Source organism: Urocitellus parryii, chromosome 6 (assembly GCF_045843805.1).
Source record: "Urocitellus parryii isolate mUroPar1 chromosome 6, mUroPar1.hap1, whole genome shotgun sequence".
In the NCBI taxonomy this organism is placed as follows: Eukaryota; Metazoa; Chordata; class Mammalia; order Rodentia; family Sciuridae; genus Urocitellus; species Urocitellus parryii.
The window spans coordinates 149,141,030-149,158,802 of record NC_135536.1 but is presented as its reverse complement, the minus strand read 5'-3'; the positions used below and the strand labels follow the sequence as shown (position 1 = coordinate 149,158,802).

The 17,773-nt window shown below is 35.0% G+C and overlaps 1 protein-coding gene across 2 annotated transcripts in view; it reads left to right on the top strand.

Moving 5' to 3' along the window:
* The window catches only part of Mtmr10 (myotubularin related protein 10), a 53,100-nt gene that overhangs the window by 26,556 nt on the left and 8,771 nt on the right, over nt 1-17,773 (top strand). For both annotated transcript variants that reach the window (XM_077800223.1, XM_077800224.1), the window contains 8 exons: nt 1,200-1,374; nt 3,245-3,332; nt 3,415-3,503; nt 6,173-6,303; nt 7,405-7,474; nt 8,060-8,130; nt 13,496-13,665; nt 14,570-14,740. In XM_077800223.1, coding sequence (XP_077656349.1) covers nt 1,200-1,374; nt 3,245-3,332; nt 3,415-3,503; nt 6,173-6,303; nt 7,405-7,474; nt 8,060-8,130; nt 13,496-13,665; nt 14,570-14,740 — 965 coding nt within the window. The remainder of the gene's footprint in view (nt 1-1,199; nt 1,375-3,244; nt 3,333-3,414; nt 3,504-6,172; nt 6,304-7,404; nt 7,475-8,059; nt 8,131-13,495; nt 13,666-14,569; nt 14,741-17,773) is intronic.

The following is a 17,773-nucleotide window of genomic DNA, read 5'->3' as shown; positions in this document are numbered from 1 at the left end:
AAGTTCTGGGCAAGAGGCTAAGCATCTTTTCAGGGCATTATGTCTTGTGTTAAGCCACTGGAGGATTCAAGTAGAGAATATCCAATCAGGGGTGTCAGCCTGGCAACTTGACACAGTTGGCAGCCCGTGGCATCAAGACACTGGGCCATGAAGAATTGTAGCATATGTCACCCCAGAGCAGATCTGCCTTAATATTGAGGCAGCTTCTTTTTATCTAGCCACTTTGCAGGTGCTCCCAGCTGTGACTATGTTCTTTTCTTAGGGAAGGTATCTTGCTAATTCAAGCCTGCCCGCCCCCCACCCCGCCCCTCACATACACACCAGCTGAAATCTCCATATGGGACCAGCACTCTAGTGCAGTATAAACAACTTTGTGAGCTTTTCAAAGGCAAATGGAGTAAATGCAGGATACTAAGAATTTTCTAATGGTAGATAGATGAGAAGTTGGCATTAGAAAAAGGAAAGATTAGGAGGGCTTGAGAACAGAAATAATGGTTCATTTTTTCAGGCAAAATATGTGGAGAAAATAAGCGAATATCTTGGGCTTACCCCATGATTTGGGTTAAGGAAAAAATGGGCAGGCAGCGGGTGGTCAGGAATAGTTTTCCTAGAATGATAATGATGGAAGACAATTGAAATATAAAGATAAAATATATGAAGAGGAAATATGGGCAAGCAGGCATTCTTCACAATGTCAGAAGGTGGTCAGTAAAAGGAAGGAAGAAAAATATGTGGCATAGTAGCTAGAGTGGAACCTGTGCGATCAAATTAAACTAGTTTCAGAAACAAGCTGACCTGTTTGTGTTTGAAGACAGAGGAGATAGAACCAGTAGAAATAAAATCAAAGACATTTAAGGAGTGAGGAAAGAGTTGGATAAGGATGAGACTGTTTAATTTTAAATGGAAAAGGCAAGACTGTTCTTGGAATATTGAAAGATAAAGCAGGGATGAGGTACCACATCAGAGCATGGATGTGGCAGGGGGCACAGAAAGAGCAGAGCAAATGTGGCCAAAATGTAACTGTTAAAATTAATAATATTGGGGCTGGGGGTTGTGGCTCAGCAGTAGAACACTCAACTAGCATGTGTTCAGTTCTCAGCACCACATAAAAATAAATAAATAAAATAAGGGTTTCCTGTCCAATTACAACTAAAAAATAAATTATTTTTTAAAAATTAATAATATTGCTTTTCCTGCAGCTAACAAAATTAATGGAATACCCTCAGGATGTGGAGGAGGAGGAGGGAATGGAGCTAGTGGCCAGAGAACTCCACTATTTGAAACTTACTCAGATTGGGACAGAGAGATCAAGAGGACTGGTGCTTCTGGGTGGAGAGTTTGTTCTATTAATGAGGGTTACATGATATCTACTTGGTAAGTCCAATTTTAACAATATTGTATATAACTCGAAGTTTCTTTTCTGAGAGGAATAATAAAATTCTGCCTTTGATAACTTTCAGGTTATGGTTAAAAGAATATTTTTAAATAATGTTTTAACAGATATATTATTTTAAAGATAAGGGCTTTTTTACATTTCGTAGTACCAATATCCTTTGAAAGAAGTTGACATTTACTCCTTATTGTCAAGAATAATTTGATCAGTGCTTGTTTGTATTTTATTTTGTAATTATCTTTTAAAGTTGGTTTGTTCACATCAAATCCAAAGAAGTTTATGCTGAATTTGCTTCATATATTTCTTAACCTTTTTAATGTAAATGGTCTTCTCCTACCTCCTTTATACTTAGCACTTATTTGCAAACAAAGCCAGGTCATTTGTTCTGTAGAATTTTCCATTCTAGATATTGCTTGTTTTTTCCTTGTGATATCCTCTACCTCTTGTATTTCCTCTGAAACATTAGCTCTAGAGGTGCAATTGGATCCAGGTTTAGTATTTTTGGCAAGAATGTTTCATTAGATGGTGCTCTGTGCCTCCTGGTATATTAAGTCCAGTCTCCAGCCAGTCATTTGGTGTGTCTGTGTGTTTCTCTCTCAGGTTATCTCACTTTGTCTTTCTTTTTCTGTGTCTGCCTGTGTACTCTCCACCCCCATACATTTATAGTGCTCACTGACCAGTAGGCTGTAGAGCTGTCAGCCTGCTTCATCCAGTGCAGATTTACCTTTTTTTATATCAGGGTTTTAGCTGCAAAAATAGTTTTCACTAAGAGTGAGGATGATTACCTAATCCATCATTTTATTAAGGATTAATATTAGTCATATTCTAATTCTGTCATCTTTTGGTTTTCTATCAAACTTTTTTTTCCCAACAGCTCTATAATACCCTAAATACAGTTGATACAAGAAAAGCAGTGTACATCTTTACTTTTTCTCCTTTACTTACAGCTTTTTAGAATAGTGAGCTAGTTCACTAGAATCCTTCATAAGTGACCAGGAATTTTTTTTTTAATTTGTCTAATATCATTTAGTACTGGTGAAAGTTTTGGAATGTTTTAAGATCATTGATATCCTCAGTGGTTCGTGCACATAATTACCTTAACATGTGCTACCCTGTTATTACTGGCTGATCCAGTACTGGGAACTTTGGGAACTTTTAAGTGTACAGATCTGGGGAATGTATGTTGGGGCATGTAGCTGTTGTCTTCCACTTCCTCTTGAATTTGACCTGTGTGGCCATTCTGTCCTGGTATACATGTAAGAAGCATATTATAGGGCCTAAATAACCTGCCTCTGTTCATCTTCCAGGCAGAATGAAGAAAAAAAGGAGGGTTTTTGTTGTTGTTGTTGTTGTTGTTGTTGTTGTTTTTGAGGTTGCAGTGAGCACACCCACTAGTAATTGTTGTTTGGTCTGTATCCTAGAGTCTGACAGTGCTTTAAAGGGATGAATAGGATAGATGATGAAAATAAGAGAACAGTAGCTAAAATTTCTTGGTAGATTTATGGGGTTTGTTTTGTTCACCTGGCACTTTCTTACCCATAGCCTTTCAAGAGAGTGCATGTTTGATTAGTAGTCTAGCGTGTGTTTGATTAGTCTTCTGGAAAATATTTCATTTTAAAGAATTTTTCTCATGCTATAAATTTTAAATTTGTGAGAACTGACCACCTCACAAATTACAGACTGAGAAGTGCAGGATCATCAGTGCCCCTCACCAACACGGCTATTAAGTGGAATATACGTTAAGTAGGGATAAATTTGTTTAATTATAGATGAGTTCTCCACAGTCCATTGTTCTGTCTTGAGTACAGGACTCATGTATGATCTCTCTCTCTTTTTTTTTTTCCTCTCCAGCCTTCCAGAATACTTTGTAGTGCCAAGTTCTTTAGCAGACCAAGATCTGAAAATCTTTTCCCATTCTTTTGTTGGAAGAAGGATGCCAGTAAGTGCTTTCTGTTGGATGTGATTGATGCTGATATCCATTGTTTCTACCCAGTGAAGTACAGATTCTGTCTCTCTTGTAGCTCTGGTGTTGGAGCCACTCAAATGGCAGTGCTCTTGTGCGAATGGCCCTTATCAAAGATGTGTTGCAGCAGAGGAAAATTGACCAGAGGTAATTGACAGTTGATCTTTGATATTTTAGGAAGTTTTACTTGTCATAAATAGGTGTAGTAGGTATCTTACTAATTGCAAATAGTTGGCATGGTCTTATTAGTTACCATCATATATTCTACATAAGAATTGCCATTTTGTAAAAAATATGAATATATTAAAATTAAAAGTTATCATCAATATAATTTAATCCTTTGGTTTATAAAACACCTTTGTACCTTATTTCATTGGCATTTTGCAATAATATTGCCTTTAACAACTTTCAGAGTACTTGATTTCCAGTTGACACAGTTCAGAATAAATCAAACTTTCCTTATGGTGCAGTGTGTTTTCTTTAGGTCTGTGTCGTCATGATACCTAAGGCAGTGGTTTTCAAACTTTTAGAAATATTTTAAAACAAGTTTGGCAGTGTCTGCTAGTGAGCAGTAACCTCTGTATTACTGAAGTAGAAGGCATTTCTCAGATATCCTCATTGCAGTGGGCACACTCTTAATAATTCTCACTATAATGCCCTTACATTCTCAACTGCTGCTGCTTTCCACTGTCCCGCTGCCCCTTTCCTGGCCACCACTCTGTGTCCTCTGCAGGACCATCCTTTTCCTTCTCTAGACATCATATAAAGTCTAAGGCCACTTTCTCCTCATACTCTAAGTTCTCTTCCTAATGAAGATCACTCAGGTTGTGGCTTTAATGATCACCATATTTATATCTCCAGTCTAATTTGACATCTTTCATATGGAGATCTCTAAGGCCCTTTAAACTCATTATGTCCAAAAACCAGACTCAACAATATGGCCATCATGCCTCCCCCAGCCTGCTGTCAGAAACCGAGGGATTAGCTTTAATGTCTTCCTCTTTCCTTTCCTTCCCCATCTCCAGTCCCTCATCAGATTTTGTCACTTCACTTTTCAGAAATCTTATAAGCCCATGTGCTTCTACTGTAGCTTTCCCTATCCATATGCCTTATCTATGATTTCATCCTTCTGGGTCCCCTCTCCTCCAGGGCCCTAGCTACCTGGATGTCCTAGTCTTTTTGCTTTCCTGACATTTTCCATTGCTCTTTCTTCTTCCTGTGCCACCTTCTTTATGCTTTTCTGTGAGTATACTTCACTCCATCCACTTGGTACTTGCTCCTTCTTTCTCAGTTCAGATTCTCCTCCTTAAGATAAACCTTCTCCAATCCCACAAAACCAAAGACTGTGTTCTCTAATATGCGGATGCTAATTCATAATTAGGCAGCGGGGTGCGGGGGGCACACTAGGGGAGAATAGCATTATCTTATATTAGGTAGAGGAAAGTGATGGTAGGGGAAGGGAGGGAAGGGGATGTAGGGATAGGAAAAATAGTAGAATGAAACAGACATTTTTACTGTATGTATATATGTAACTACATGACCAATATGATTCTGTAATGTACACTCAGAAAATGAGAAATTATATTCCATCTATGTATATCAAAGTACATAAATGCATTCTACTGTCATGTGTAACTAATTAAAACAAATTTAAAATTTTTTTTTAAAAAGATAAACCTTCTCCATGTCCAAGATGAGATCAGGACTCAGTTCTGCATGTTCTAGAGCCCTTGAACCTTTTTTCATCACACTTGATTCTGTCATACTACGTGTTGTGTATTACAGTTTGATTCCTGATCTTTTCTCACTAGACTGTAGACCCCATGGTGAATGTGTCTGTGTTACGTTCCGTTATATAGTTATCCCAATATTTATTAAATTTCTTGTTGAGTAAATGAGGAAAAAATGAACAGATCTTAGAAAATAGACTTATAGAACATCCAAATGTCACAGTTTGTTTTTGGAACAGCCTGATCTTAGGGTTTTTTCAACAGTCAAAAGTTGAAAGTCACATTTGCCAAAGCAAGTAGCTGTCAAGTTATCTTGAAATGACCCTTCAGTTTTCTAAAAAAGTACAACCATTCACATTAATCCTTATTTTAATTTATCTTAATCATGTTAGATGGATTTTACTTTTATCTTTATCCTATTAGAATTCACTGACCCTTCTGTTATATATACTTCAAGTTTTATTTTCACTAACACGTACTATTTAAATGCTCAGTTAGGAATTTTGCCATTGAAAGAAAGATTGCAGCACTACTGGATGAGAGTTAATTAGAAAACCTTATAAGCAGTGACCATTTTAATTATTTAATTTCTTAGACTAAGTATTATTTTAGTACCCTGGGTTTTTTAGCAATCCTATTCTTTATAAATAGTACAGATTCTCTTTGTTGTCCAATCATCTGCACATTTTTTCCTTCAGAAGAAAGGTTTCTGTAACAGATATACTTGTTTTCCTCCACAGGGCCTTTGCACTATCCTTCTGCCTACAATACTTTCCCCTAGATTTTTGTGTCACTCATCATGAGAGTTCAGCTTCAGTATCATTTCACAGAGGAACCTTTTGCTGACTGTATAACATAGTCTGTAGTTACTTGATTGCATCTTCCAGAGCATTAACCATAGCCTGTTATTTTTCCATTATTTACCTTACCACCAACCAGAATGTTATCTCCATGAGGGTAGAGACCTAGCCCATCTTGTTTATATCTCTATTTCCAGCTATTAGGATAATGCTTTGATTTAAAGAACTCAATAAATACAAGTCGAAGAAATTACTGATTATTAACTAAAGAATTTGTCTTTATTAGGATTTGTAATGCAATAACTAAAAGTCATCCACAAAGAAGTGATGTTTACAAATCAGATTTGGATAAGATCTTGCCTAATATTCAAGAAATACAGGCGGCATTTGTAAAACTTAAACAACTATGCGTTAATGGTAATTTCCTTTTTATTTTGTCTATAGATGTAATATAATGACTAGAGGGATGAAGAATTAGATGAGAACTGTCAGGAGAGGTGATGTTTCTTAAAAACATAGAAATAGATATATTTAAGAAGACTATATATTTTTCAATTTACATTTTATTGTATGAGACTGCCAACCCCCAGAAAATGAAGTTTTACACTGCTTTCTATTTTGGAGAAAAAAAATGAACCTGTTAAATCTCCTCCAAATCATGAAAGTTATAATAGAATATCTTTACAAAAGCATTTGCTAAGTAGAGTACTGTATTACCTTATAGATTTTAATGCATATAGTTACATTTTGAGATGGTGACTTGATATGGGTCTCCATTAAAGCCATGTTGTAAGTATGGCCTCAGAGTTCTAATCTCTGTTTGAGCAAACTCTTAAGTGGTTAGAGGGTGCCCTGAGGAAGTCACATTAAGTTATATTTAGCAAAAACAGTTCCTCCGTGAGAGAGCCCCTGTATTACTTGAGAATCAGGAGAGGTGGTCTTGTAGTAGATCTGGAATGTGTGTGGGCACTGGCCTCCAAGGAGAGCTTTTTAGGGGCAAGGTATTTTAAAAACACAGTACCTTGAATGATTATCCACACCCTGGGTGGGGCAGTAAAGGTGCCCTCTCATGCCTACACTGGTCAGCCCTCAGGTCCATGTACAGAGAAAGACAGCAGGGGAGGACAGAACTCTGCAGTAAGGAAGCTGTGAGGCGGGGCCTGGACAGCTGTTTGCACAGTTCTGGAGTACCTAAGTAGAGGTGGGAGCTGACCAGGAAGACTGGGAATCACAAACTCTCAGGAGAGAGTCAGACTCATATTTCCCTGAAAGAGCCAAAGAGTAAAAGATGGGGATTCAGGGAATGCTTTGTTTTGCTTTTTAATAGAATTGTCTTACATGTTTACTAAAGTAAAAATGCATGATATTTTCTTAAAGCCAACTTTTAGTATTAGAAACTATGCTGTTGTATCTCTTAACTCTGATTACCAATCATGTAAAAATAACTTTTAAAAGCCTAAAAATGTGTTCGTGTGTATGTGTATACACACTTACATATACCTGCCATATGTATTACAGAGCCTTTCGAAGAAACTGAAGAGAAATGGCTGTCTTCACTAGAAAATACTCGGTGGTTAGAATATGTCAGGTTTGCCAACTTCTTCCTCCTTTTTTATTTTAACATTTTATTTTGAAATAATTGTAGACTCACAGAAGGTGCAAAAGTGGTAGAGAGAACTATGCATTCTTCACCTGCATCCCCCAGTAGGAACATGTTAAATAACTGAAATATAGAATGAAAACTATGAAATCAACATTAATTTCACCAGTTTATGAATGTTCTGTGTGTGGGGGTGTGTGCATACACATGTACTTCTGTGCAATCTTGTCACATGTATAGATTCACAGAACTACCTACTATAGTCAAGGTACAGAACTATTCCATCGCCACAGGGCTCCTTTGTGCTGCCCCTGTTACAGTTGGGTCTCTACTTCCTTCTCATGAATGTTATATAAATAATCCCTTCCTTTTTATAAAGGATTAATGATTTTCCCAATACAAAAATCATAATGTATACTCTGAAGAATCATATATATACCAAAGAAATTCATAAACATTGAGAATATAAATGTATATAATGAAAGTTGAGTTTTACTTGATTTCATGCACTTTTAAAATGTATTTGTGGTGGAATGTTGATATTTAACAGTATTTTTCCATTTCTCTTTTCAGGGCTTTTCTTAAACATTCAGCAGAACTTGTGTACATGCTAGAAAGCAAACATCTCTCTATAATACTACAAGGTAATTTAAATAATTCCTGAAACACCATGCCAGTCAGCTTTGGTGATTGATAGTTCATCGTCAAGTAAATTACATCACTTTTAGCTATCTTTTTTTTAAATGTGATTTTTAAAGTTTTTTTCTTTTTAGTTATACATGACAGTAGAATGTGTTTTGATACATCACACATACATGGAGTATAATTTCCCATTCTGGTGGTTGTATGTGATGTGTCATGTATTCATATATGAACATAGGAAAGTTATGTCTAATACATTCTACTGTCTTTCCCATTCCCATTGCCCCTCCCCCCGCTACCCCCTGTCCAATCCAGTGAACCTGCACTCCTCCCTCCCCACTGCCTATTGTGAGTTAGCATCAGCATATCACAGAGAACATTCAGCTTTTGGTGTTTTAAGGGATTGGCTATTTCACTTAGCATGATAGCTTACAGTTTCATCCATTTACTGGAAAGTGCCATAATTTTATTATTCTTTAAGCCTGAGTAATATTACATTGTGTGTATGTACCACATTTTCTTTATCCATTCATTTATTTAAGGGAACCTAGATTGATTCAATAGTTTACCTATTGTGTGTTGAGCTGCTATGAACATTGATGTGGCCACGTCCCTATAATATGCTGATTTTAAGTCCTTTGGATATAAACCAAGGAGTGGGATAGCTGGGTCAAATGATGGTTCCATTCCAAGTTTTCTTTTTCTTTTTTTTAATTGATTTTTTTAAGAAAATAAATGACAGTGGAATGCATTACAATTCTTGTTACATGTATACAGTACAATTTTTCATATCTCTGGTTGTATATAAAGTATGTTGACACCAATTTGTGTCTTCATACATGTACTTTGGATAATGATGTCCATCACATTCTACCATCCTTGCTAATCCCCTGCCACCTCCCTTTCCCTCCCACCCCTCTGCCCTATCTAGAATTCATCTATTCCTCCCATGCTCCCCCTCCCTACCCCAATATGAATCTGCCTCCTTATATCAGACAAAACATTCGGCATTTATTTTTTTGTGATTGACTAACTTCACTTAGCATTATCTTCTTCCAACACCATCCATTTACCTGCAAATGCCATGATTTTATTCTCTTTTATTGCTGAGTAAAATTCCATAGTGTATATATGCCACATTTTTTTTATCCATTCATCCACTGAAGGGCATCTAGGTTGGCTCCACAGTTTAGCTATTGTGAATTGTGCTTCTGTAAACATTGATGTGGCTCTGTCCCTGTAGTATGCTGTTTTTAAGTCTTTTGAGTATAAACCGAGGAGAGGGATAGTTGGGTCAAATGGTGGTTCCATTCCCAGCTTTCCAAGGAATCTCCATACTGCTTTCCATATTGGCTGCACCAATTTGCAGTCCCACCAGCAATGTATCAGTGTACCTTTTCCCCACATCCTCGCCAATGCTTATTGTTGTTTATCTTCATAAGAGCTGCCATTCTGACTGGAGTGAGATGATATCTTAGAGTAGTTTTGATTTTCATTTCTCTGATTGCTAGAAATGATGAATATTTTTTCATATATTGATTGGTTGTATATCCTCTTCTGAGAAGTATCTGTTCAGGTCCTTGGCCCATTTGTTGATTGGGTTATTTGGGTTTTTTTTTTTTTTTTGATGCTTAGCTTTTTGAGTTCTTTATATACCCCAGAGATTAGTACTGTATCTGATGTGTGAGGGGTAAAAATTTGCTCCCGGGATGTAGGCTCTCTGTTTACCTCACAGATTGTTTCTTTTGCTGAGAAGAAACTTTTTAGTTTGATTCCATCCCATTTATTGATTCTTCGTTTTAATTCTTGCTACCTTGCTCTTGGATAGGCAGAATTAATATTATCAAAATGACCATACTACCAAAGGCATTATACAGATTTAATGCAATTCCGATCAACATCCCAATAGCATTCCTCATAGAAATAGAAAAAGCAATCATGAAATTCATCTGGAAAAATAAAAGACGCAGAATAGCTTACACAGTCCTTAGCAGGAAGAGTGAAGCAAGTGGCATCACCATACAAGACCTTAAACTATATTACAGAGCAATAGTAACAAAAACAGCATGGTATTGGCACCAAAACATACTGGTAGACCAATGGTACAGAGTAGAGGAGACAGAAACAAACCAACATAATTACAATTATCTTATGTTAGACAAAGGTGCCAAAAACATGCAGTGGAGAAAAGATAGCATCTTCAACAAATGGTGCTGGGAAAACTGGAAATCCATATGCAACAAAATGAAATTAAACCCCTATCTCTCACCATGCACAAAACTCAAAGTGGATCAAGGACCTAGGAATTAGACCAGAGACTCTGCGTCTAATAGAAGAAAAAGTAGGCCCTGGTCTTCATCATGTGGGTTTAGGCTCCAGCTTCCTTAATAAGACTCCCATTCCAAGTTTTCACTATACTGCTTTCCATAGTTGTTGCACCAATTTTTAGTCCCACCAGCAATGTACGAAATTTCTCCCACATCCCTGCCAACATTTATTGTAATTATATTTTTGATAATTGCCATTCTGACTAGAGTGAGATGAAATCTTAGTGTAATTTTAATTTGCATTTTTTTAATTGCTAGAGATGTTTAATATTTTTTCATAATATTTGTTAACTATTTGTAATTTCTCTTCTGTGAAGTGTCTGTTCAGTTTCTTTGCCCATTTATTGATTGGGTTATTTGTTTGTTTGTTTTGTTGGTATTGAGTTTTTTGAGTTCTTTATATATCCTGGAGATTAATGCTCTATCTGAGGTGCAGGTAGCAAAGATTTTCTCCCATTCTATAGGTTCTCTCCATGTTCTTGATTGTTTACTTTTTTTGTGAAGAAGCTTTTTACTTTGATACAATCCCATTTATTGATTCTTAATTTTACTTCTTGTGCTTTTGGGGTCTTGTTGAGGAATTCAGTTTCTAAACTGACATGTTGGAGATTTGGGCCTAGATTTCCTTCTAGTAGGAATGGGGTCTCCAGTCTAAAACCTAGGTCCTTGATCACTTAGAGTTGAGTTTCGTACAGGGTGAGAGTCGTCTCATTTCTTTCTATTACATATGGATTTTCAGTGTTCCCAGGATCATTTGCTGAAGAGGCTGTCTTTTTTTTCAATGTATGTTTATGGTGCCTTTGTCTCTGTCTTCTATTCTGTACCATTGGTTTTCATGTCTGTTTTGGTGTCAATATCATGCCATTTTTGTGATGCCTCCTGCATCACTCTTGCTGAAGATTGCTTTGGCTATTCAGGACCTCTTATTTTTCCAAATGAATTTCATGATGCCTTTTCTATATCTATGAAGAACATATCAAAACCTTAATAGGAATTGCCTTAAATCTGTTGTATAGTGCTTTTGGTAGTATTGTGATTTTGACAATATTTTCTCCTACTCTATGACTTTCTAAATATTTTCCTAATATCTTTTGAAGCACTAATTTTAAAATTTGGTGAAGTACTATTTATCCATTTTTTTCCTTCTTGGATCATGTTTTTGATGTCATATCTAATAACTATTTTTCTAATGCAAGTCATGAATATTTTTTCTCTACGTTTCCTCTTATATAGAATTTTTATAGTTTTAGCTCTTACATTTAGCTATATTGTCCATTTTGAATGAATTTTTGCATGTGTTCTGAGGGAAGAGTGTAAATTCATTTCTTTTACATATGGGGATATTAAAATATCCAGCACCATTTGTTGAAAAAATGTCCTATCTCTATTAAATTGCCTTCACACATTTATCAAAAATCATTGACTATAAATACTAAGGGTTTATTTTTGGACTCTATTTTATTCTATTGATCTTTATCTTGCCAGTACCAGTACCACACTGAGTACTGTATACTTGTATAGTAAATTTTGAAATTGAGACGTGAGTATTCCAACTTTGCTTTTGAAATTGTTTTGGCTTGGGTTTTTTTTTTTTTGTTTTTTTTTTTTTTTTTTGTATTTCTATATAACTTTCAGGCTCAGAAAAAAACAAAAAAATTCTCCTGGGATGTTGATATAGGAATGTGTTGAACCTATAGATCAATTTAGTAAGAATGCCATCATATTGAATCTGCCAATCTGTTAGGTAAATGTCTGTGTTTATTTAGGTCTTCTTTCATTTTATCAGCAATATTTTATTGATTTTATTATACAAGTCTTTTGTTTATTAAATCTCAAGTATTTTTAATGGCTGTGATTATAGTTTTCTTAACTTCATTTTCAGATTTATTGTGTATTCAGATTGTTACTGTATATAGAATTTTTGTGATCTTACTGAATTCATATATTAGTTCTAGTATTACTTTGCAGCTTCCTTAGGATTTTTTATATATTGAATCTTGTTGGCAAATACAGTTTTTATATCCTTCATGATTTGTGTGCCTTTTATTTCTTTTTCTTGCCTAATTGCTCTGGCTAGAACCTCCAGTACAAAGTACTATAGAAGTATCAAGAGCAGACATCCTTATCTTATTCCCAGTCATAGGGGAAAGCATCAAGGGTTTTACCATTGAGACTGCTATTATAGGTTTTTGATCAGATTGAAGAAATTCCCTCTAATCCTACTTTGCTAAGAGTTTTTATCAGGAATGAATGTAGAATCATGTCAGATGCTTTTCCTGCATCTAATGAAATGATCATATTGTTGCCCTTTATTCATAGGATGTATTAATTTGATTGGCAGATGTTAAACAAGCCTTCCATTCTTAGGATTAAGTCCTTGGATTTCTGGAGTAATTTATTAACATTTTGTTGGTAATTTTTACATCTGTAATTATAAAGGATTTTGGTTGATAGTTTTCTCATTTCTTTGACTGGCTTTAATATCAGGGTAATCTAGTCTCACTGAAAATGAGACAGGAAGGAAATATTTGTTACCTTTTCCAATAATAGTGAACAGTCCCTCTTCCCCATTTACCTCTGAGTCATTACCATGTGGAGTTGTAGTAGGAAGATTACATTATACTTAATATCTTTGACAGTAGTATAATGGATTATACTTAATATCTTTGACAGTAGTAGAATGGATCTATGAGGATTTTTTTTATAGTAAACCCTTGAAATGTAAGAACGTTGAGGGATTAGCTGCTATTATTTGGCAAATATTCATATATAAAAAAACCATCTAAACATTGTTCTGTGTTTCCTCCTATATAGAATTTTTATAGTTTTAGCTCTTACATTTAGCTCTATGGTCCATTTTAAAACACTAATTTATCTAAAAGTCTACAATGTTTTATACTTGCTAGAATCCAGTATAATTTCCCTACATAGATTATTTTGAAGATAACCTTTGCATAGAATACTGAATTATCTAGTTTATCTCTACTTCCCTTCACCATTTCTGTTTGTTGTAATCATTTTCTTTCCATTTTATTGACAGAGGAGGAGGGAAGAGACTTAAGCTGTCTTATAGCTTCTCTTGTGCAAGTGATGCTGGATCCATATTTTAGGACAATTACTGGATTTCAGAGTCTGATACAGAAGGAATGGGTCATGGCAGGATTTCAGTTCCTAGACAGATGCAACCATTTGAAGAGATCAGAAAAAGAGGTAACAAATGTCTAATAAGAGTTTATAATGGGGTTGGGGTTGTGGCTCAAGCGGTAGCGCGCTTGCCTGGCATGCGTGCGGCCCGGGTTCGATCCTCAGCACCACATACCAACAAAGATGTTGTGTCCGCTGAGAACTAAAAAATAAATAAATAAATAAATATTTAAAAAAAAAGAGTTTATAATAACTATGTAAGTGAAAATCACTTTTGGAAGGTCACATTTCCTTAAAATGAGGTGCATGAGTTAAGAACTTGAGTTTTTTTTTTTTTTGGGGGGGGGAGGGCATCCTTGTAACAGCTGTGGGGTAGTGGCTGCCTTGAACCCATAATTAGGCTGTGGAAGGCCCTACAGTATCTTATGGGCCAGACAGTGAGGTCAGTTTTTACAGGGTGTTTCAGAGAGGACTATTTAACCTGTGGGAACACAGGTATAAGAGATGTTGGCAGTGGCTGCCCTGGGCCGCATACCATGTGGCCTGGAGCCTGATACCAAACTGTTTTCTGAAATTTGGGGAAGTTTTCTGAATGCTGAGCCCAGAAGGTGAAATAAAAAATTAGTTACAGAATTTGGTAGAGTGTTTTATGTTCTAAAGAACTGTTTCCAAGACATGCTTAAACACATATTTTGCTCTTCCCCATTCATGCAGTGGCAACCTGCTCATCTGTTTGTTTTTCCACTTTAGCTTATACTTAACAGGCAAATAAAGGTTATGATGTTTATCATGATCAAACATATTTCTTAGGTTTGACTTAGATATGTTTGTTCTGTTCACACTGTCTTGACTGAACGTAGGAGCCAAATGTTTTAGACTTAGCTGTTTTCTTATTAATCCCTTAATAACAGAAATAATTTGGAAATTAATGTGAACATCATTAAATAATCTCATTGTCTGTATTTGCCAGTCTCCCTTATTTTTGCTCTTCTTGGATGCAACATGGCAACTGTTAGAACAATACCCGGCAGCCTTTGAGTTTTCTGAGACTTACTTAGCAGTGCTTTGTGACAGTACCCGGATTTCACTGTTTGGCACCTTCCTGTTCAACTCTCCTCACCAACGGGTGAAGCAAAGCACAGTAAGTGACATGGTGGCTGTAGCTATGTGTTTTTTTTTTCTTTTTGTTACTTACAACTTTGAAATGTAATTGAACTATAATTAACAGCGTATTTTTAAAATATTACTCTTTCAAGCTGAAATTTTTGAATGCATTAAAGACAAAACCCTAGAAAGTTAGTTTTAATTGCTTTTTTAAAATTGCTTTTGAAAATTATTTTTTATAAATGAACATTTTGTGTTTTCTCTAATTCATAATAAACGAATTTAAGAATATGATTACTTTGGGGCTGGGGATGTGGCTCAAGCGGTAGCGCACTCGCCTGGCATGCGTGCGGCCCGGGTTCAATCCTCAGCACCACATACAAACAAATGTCTGCCGAAAACTAAAAAAAATAAATAAATATTAAAAAATTCTCTCTCTCTCTCTCTCTTTAAAAAAAAAGAATATGATTACTTTCTTAAAAATTTCATGTGTTCCTTTTAGTTATATATGACAATAGGATTCATTTTGACATAATTATAAAAGCATGGATTATTATTTGTTCTAATTCAGTCCCCAGTACCCCAGTATTTCCCCCACTCTGCATCCTCTTCCCTCTACCCAACTGATCTTTCTGCTCTTTACTTTGTTTGTTTGTTTAAATTAGTGTCTGATGGGTGTATATGATGGTGAGATTCACTGTGGTACATTCATATATGTACATAGAATGTTAGGTTAGATTCATTCTACTCTCCCTATCTCATTCCTCCTCTCTTCTCTTCATTCCCCTTTGTCTACTCCACTAATCTTTTTTTTTTTTTAAATCCCTCTACTCTTATTTTGGATTAGTTTCTACATATCAGAGAAAATATTTGATATTTGACTTTTTGGGACTGGCATATTTCACTTAGCATGATAGTCTTCAGTTCCATTCATTTACTGATAAATGCCATAAACTCATTTTTCTTTATGGCAGAGAAAGACTCCATTGTGTATATATTCCACATTTTCTTTATCCATTCAACTGTAGAAGGGCATCTAGGTTGGTGCCATTGCTTAGCTATTGTGAATTGTGCCATTATAAACATTGATGAGTCTGTGTCACTGTAGTATGTTGATTTTACATCTTTTGGATATATACTGAGGAGTGGGATAGCTGGGTCATATGGTACTTCATTCCTAGTTTTTTAAGGAATCTCCATAATGCTTTCCAGAGTGACTGCACTAATTTGCAATCCCACCAACAAGGTATGAGTGTACCCTTTTTTCTACATCCTCAAATCTCAGTGTACATTGTTTTAATTTTTATTTTTCCTAATTGGCGGAGATATTGAACATTTTTCATATATTTGTTGAATATTTGTATTTTTGTGTTTTCAGAAATGTCTATTTAGTTCCTTTGCCCACTTATTTGATTGGGTTATTTATTTTTTTGTTAAGTTTTTGAGTTCTTTATATATCCTCAATGAAATTGATCTGTTTAAGCTTTCTATATTCTCATAGTTCAGTTTTAGTTGGTTATGTCTCTAGGAATTTGTTAGTATCTTCAAGATTCTCTAGCTTATTGGAGTATAAATTTTTAAAATAGTTTCTGATGATCCTCTGGATCCCAGAAGTGTCTATGATGATATTTCATTTTACATTTTAGATTTTGATAAGTTGAGTTTTTTCCCACTTTCTTTGGTTAGTTTGGCTAAAGGTTTATCAATTTTGTTTATCCTTTCAAAAATCCAACTCTGTTTTGTTGATATTTTATATTTCTTAAATCTCAATTTCATTGATTTTGGCTCTGATTTTAATTATTTTCTGTCTGTTACTGATTTTGGTGATGGTTTGTTCTTTTTCAAGGCCCTTGAGATGTAGTGTTAGATTATTTACTTGGGTCTCTTTCTATTTTTTAATGTGTGAGCTTGGTGCCATCAGCTTTCCTTTTAGGACTGCTCTCATATTGTTCCTGAGCTTTTGATATGTTGTATCACTATTCTCATTTATTTCTAAGAATTTTTTAAATTTCTCTTCTAATTTTTTCTGGTATCCTTTCATCATTCAAAATTGTATTATTTTAATCTCTAGGTGTTAGAGTGCTTTCTATTTTTTTATCATATTGTTGATTTCTAATTTCATTCCATTGTGATCTGATAGAATCCCACATATTATCTATTTTGTATTTGCTAAAATTTGGTTTGTGACCTAAAATATGGTCTATTTTAGAAAATGTTCCATGTCCTGCTGAGAAGAAAGTAAATTCAGTCATTAATGGATGAAGTATTCTATAGATGTCGGTTGGGTCCATATTATTATGTTTTTAGTTCTATAGAATCTTCACTTAGTTTTATGTTTAAGTGATCTATCCACTAATGAGAGAGGTATATTAAGGTCACTCAGTATTATTATACTGTGTTCCATTTGATTCTTAATATTGAGTTTGTTTGATTGCATAGACGTTCTATTGTTTGGGACATAAATATTTATGATCATTATATTTTATTGATGTATGATTATCTTAAGCAGTATAAAGTGATCTTCTTTGTCTCTTCTGATCAATCTTGGCTTAAAGTCCACTTTATCTGATATGGGAATAGCTAGCTCTGTTTGTTTATGAATCCCACATAAATGGTATGTTTTTTCCCCATCCTTTCACCTCCAGTCTGTGGATGTATTTTCTTATGAGGTGAGTCTTTTGCATGGTGTTGGGTCCTTTTTTTTAACCCAGTTTGCCAGCCTGTTTCTTTTTATTGAAGAGTTTAGACTGTTTACATTACTGTTATTGAGACAAGATTTTTATTTCCTGCCATTTGGATTTATTTCTAATGTTTAAAAATTGAACTTGAGTCTCCTTTAATTGATCGTTATTCTAGTTTAACTCCTCCCTATCCTTTTTTTAAAAATTTTTCATTTCTTCTTCATGAAACATTTGGTATGTTTTGTAGTGCAGACTTTCTAGTTATGAATTTTTTAGCTTCTGTCTATCTGTCTAGTTTTTATTTCATATTCAATTCTGAAGCTTCGTTATGCTGGGTATAGTATTATTGGTTGGTATCCATTTTATTTCAGAGCTTGATGTATATTATT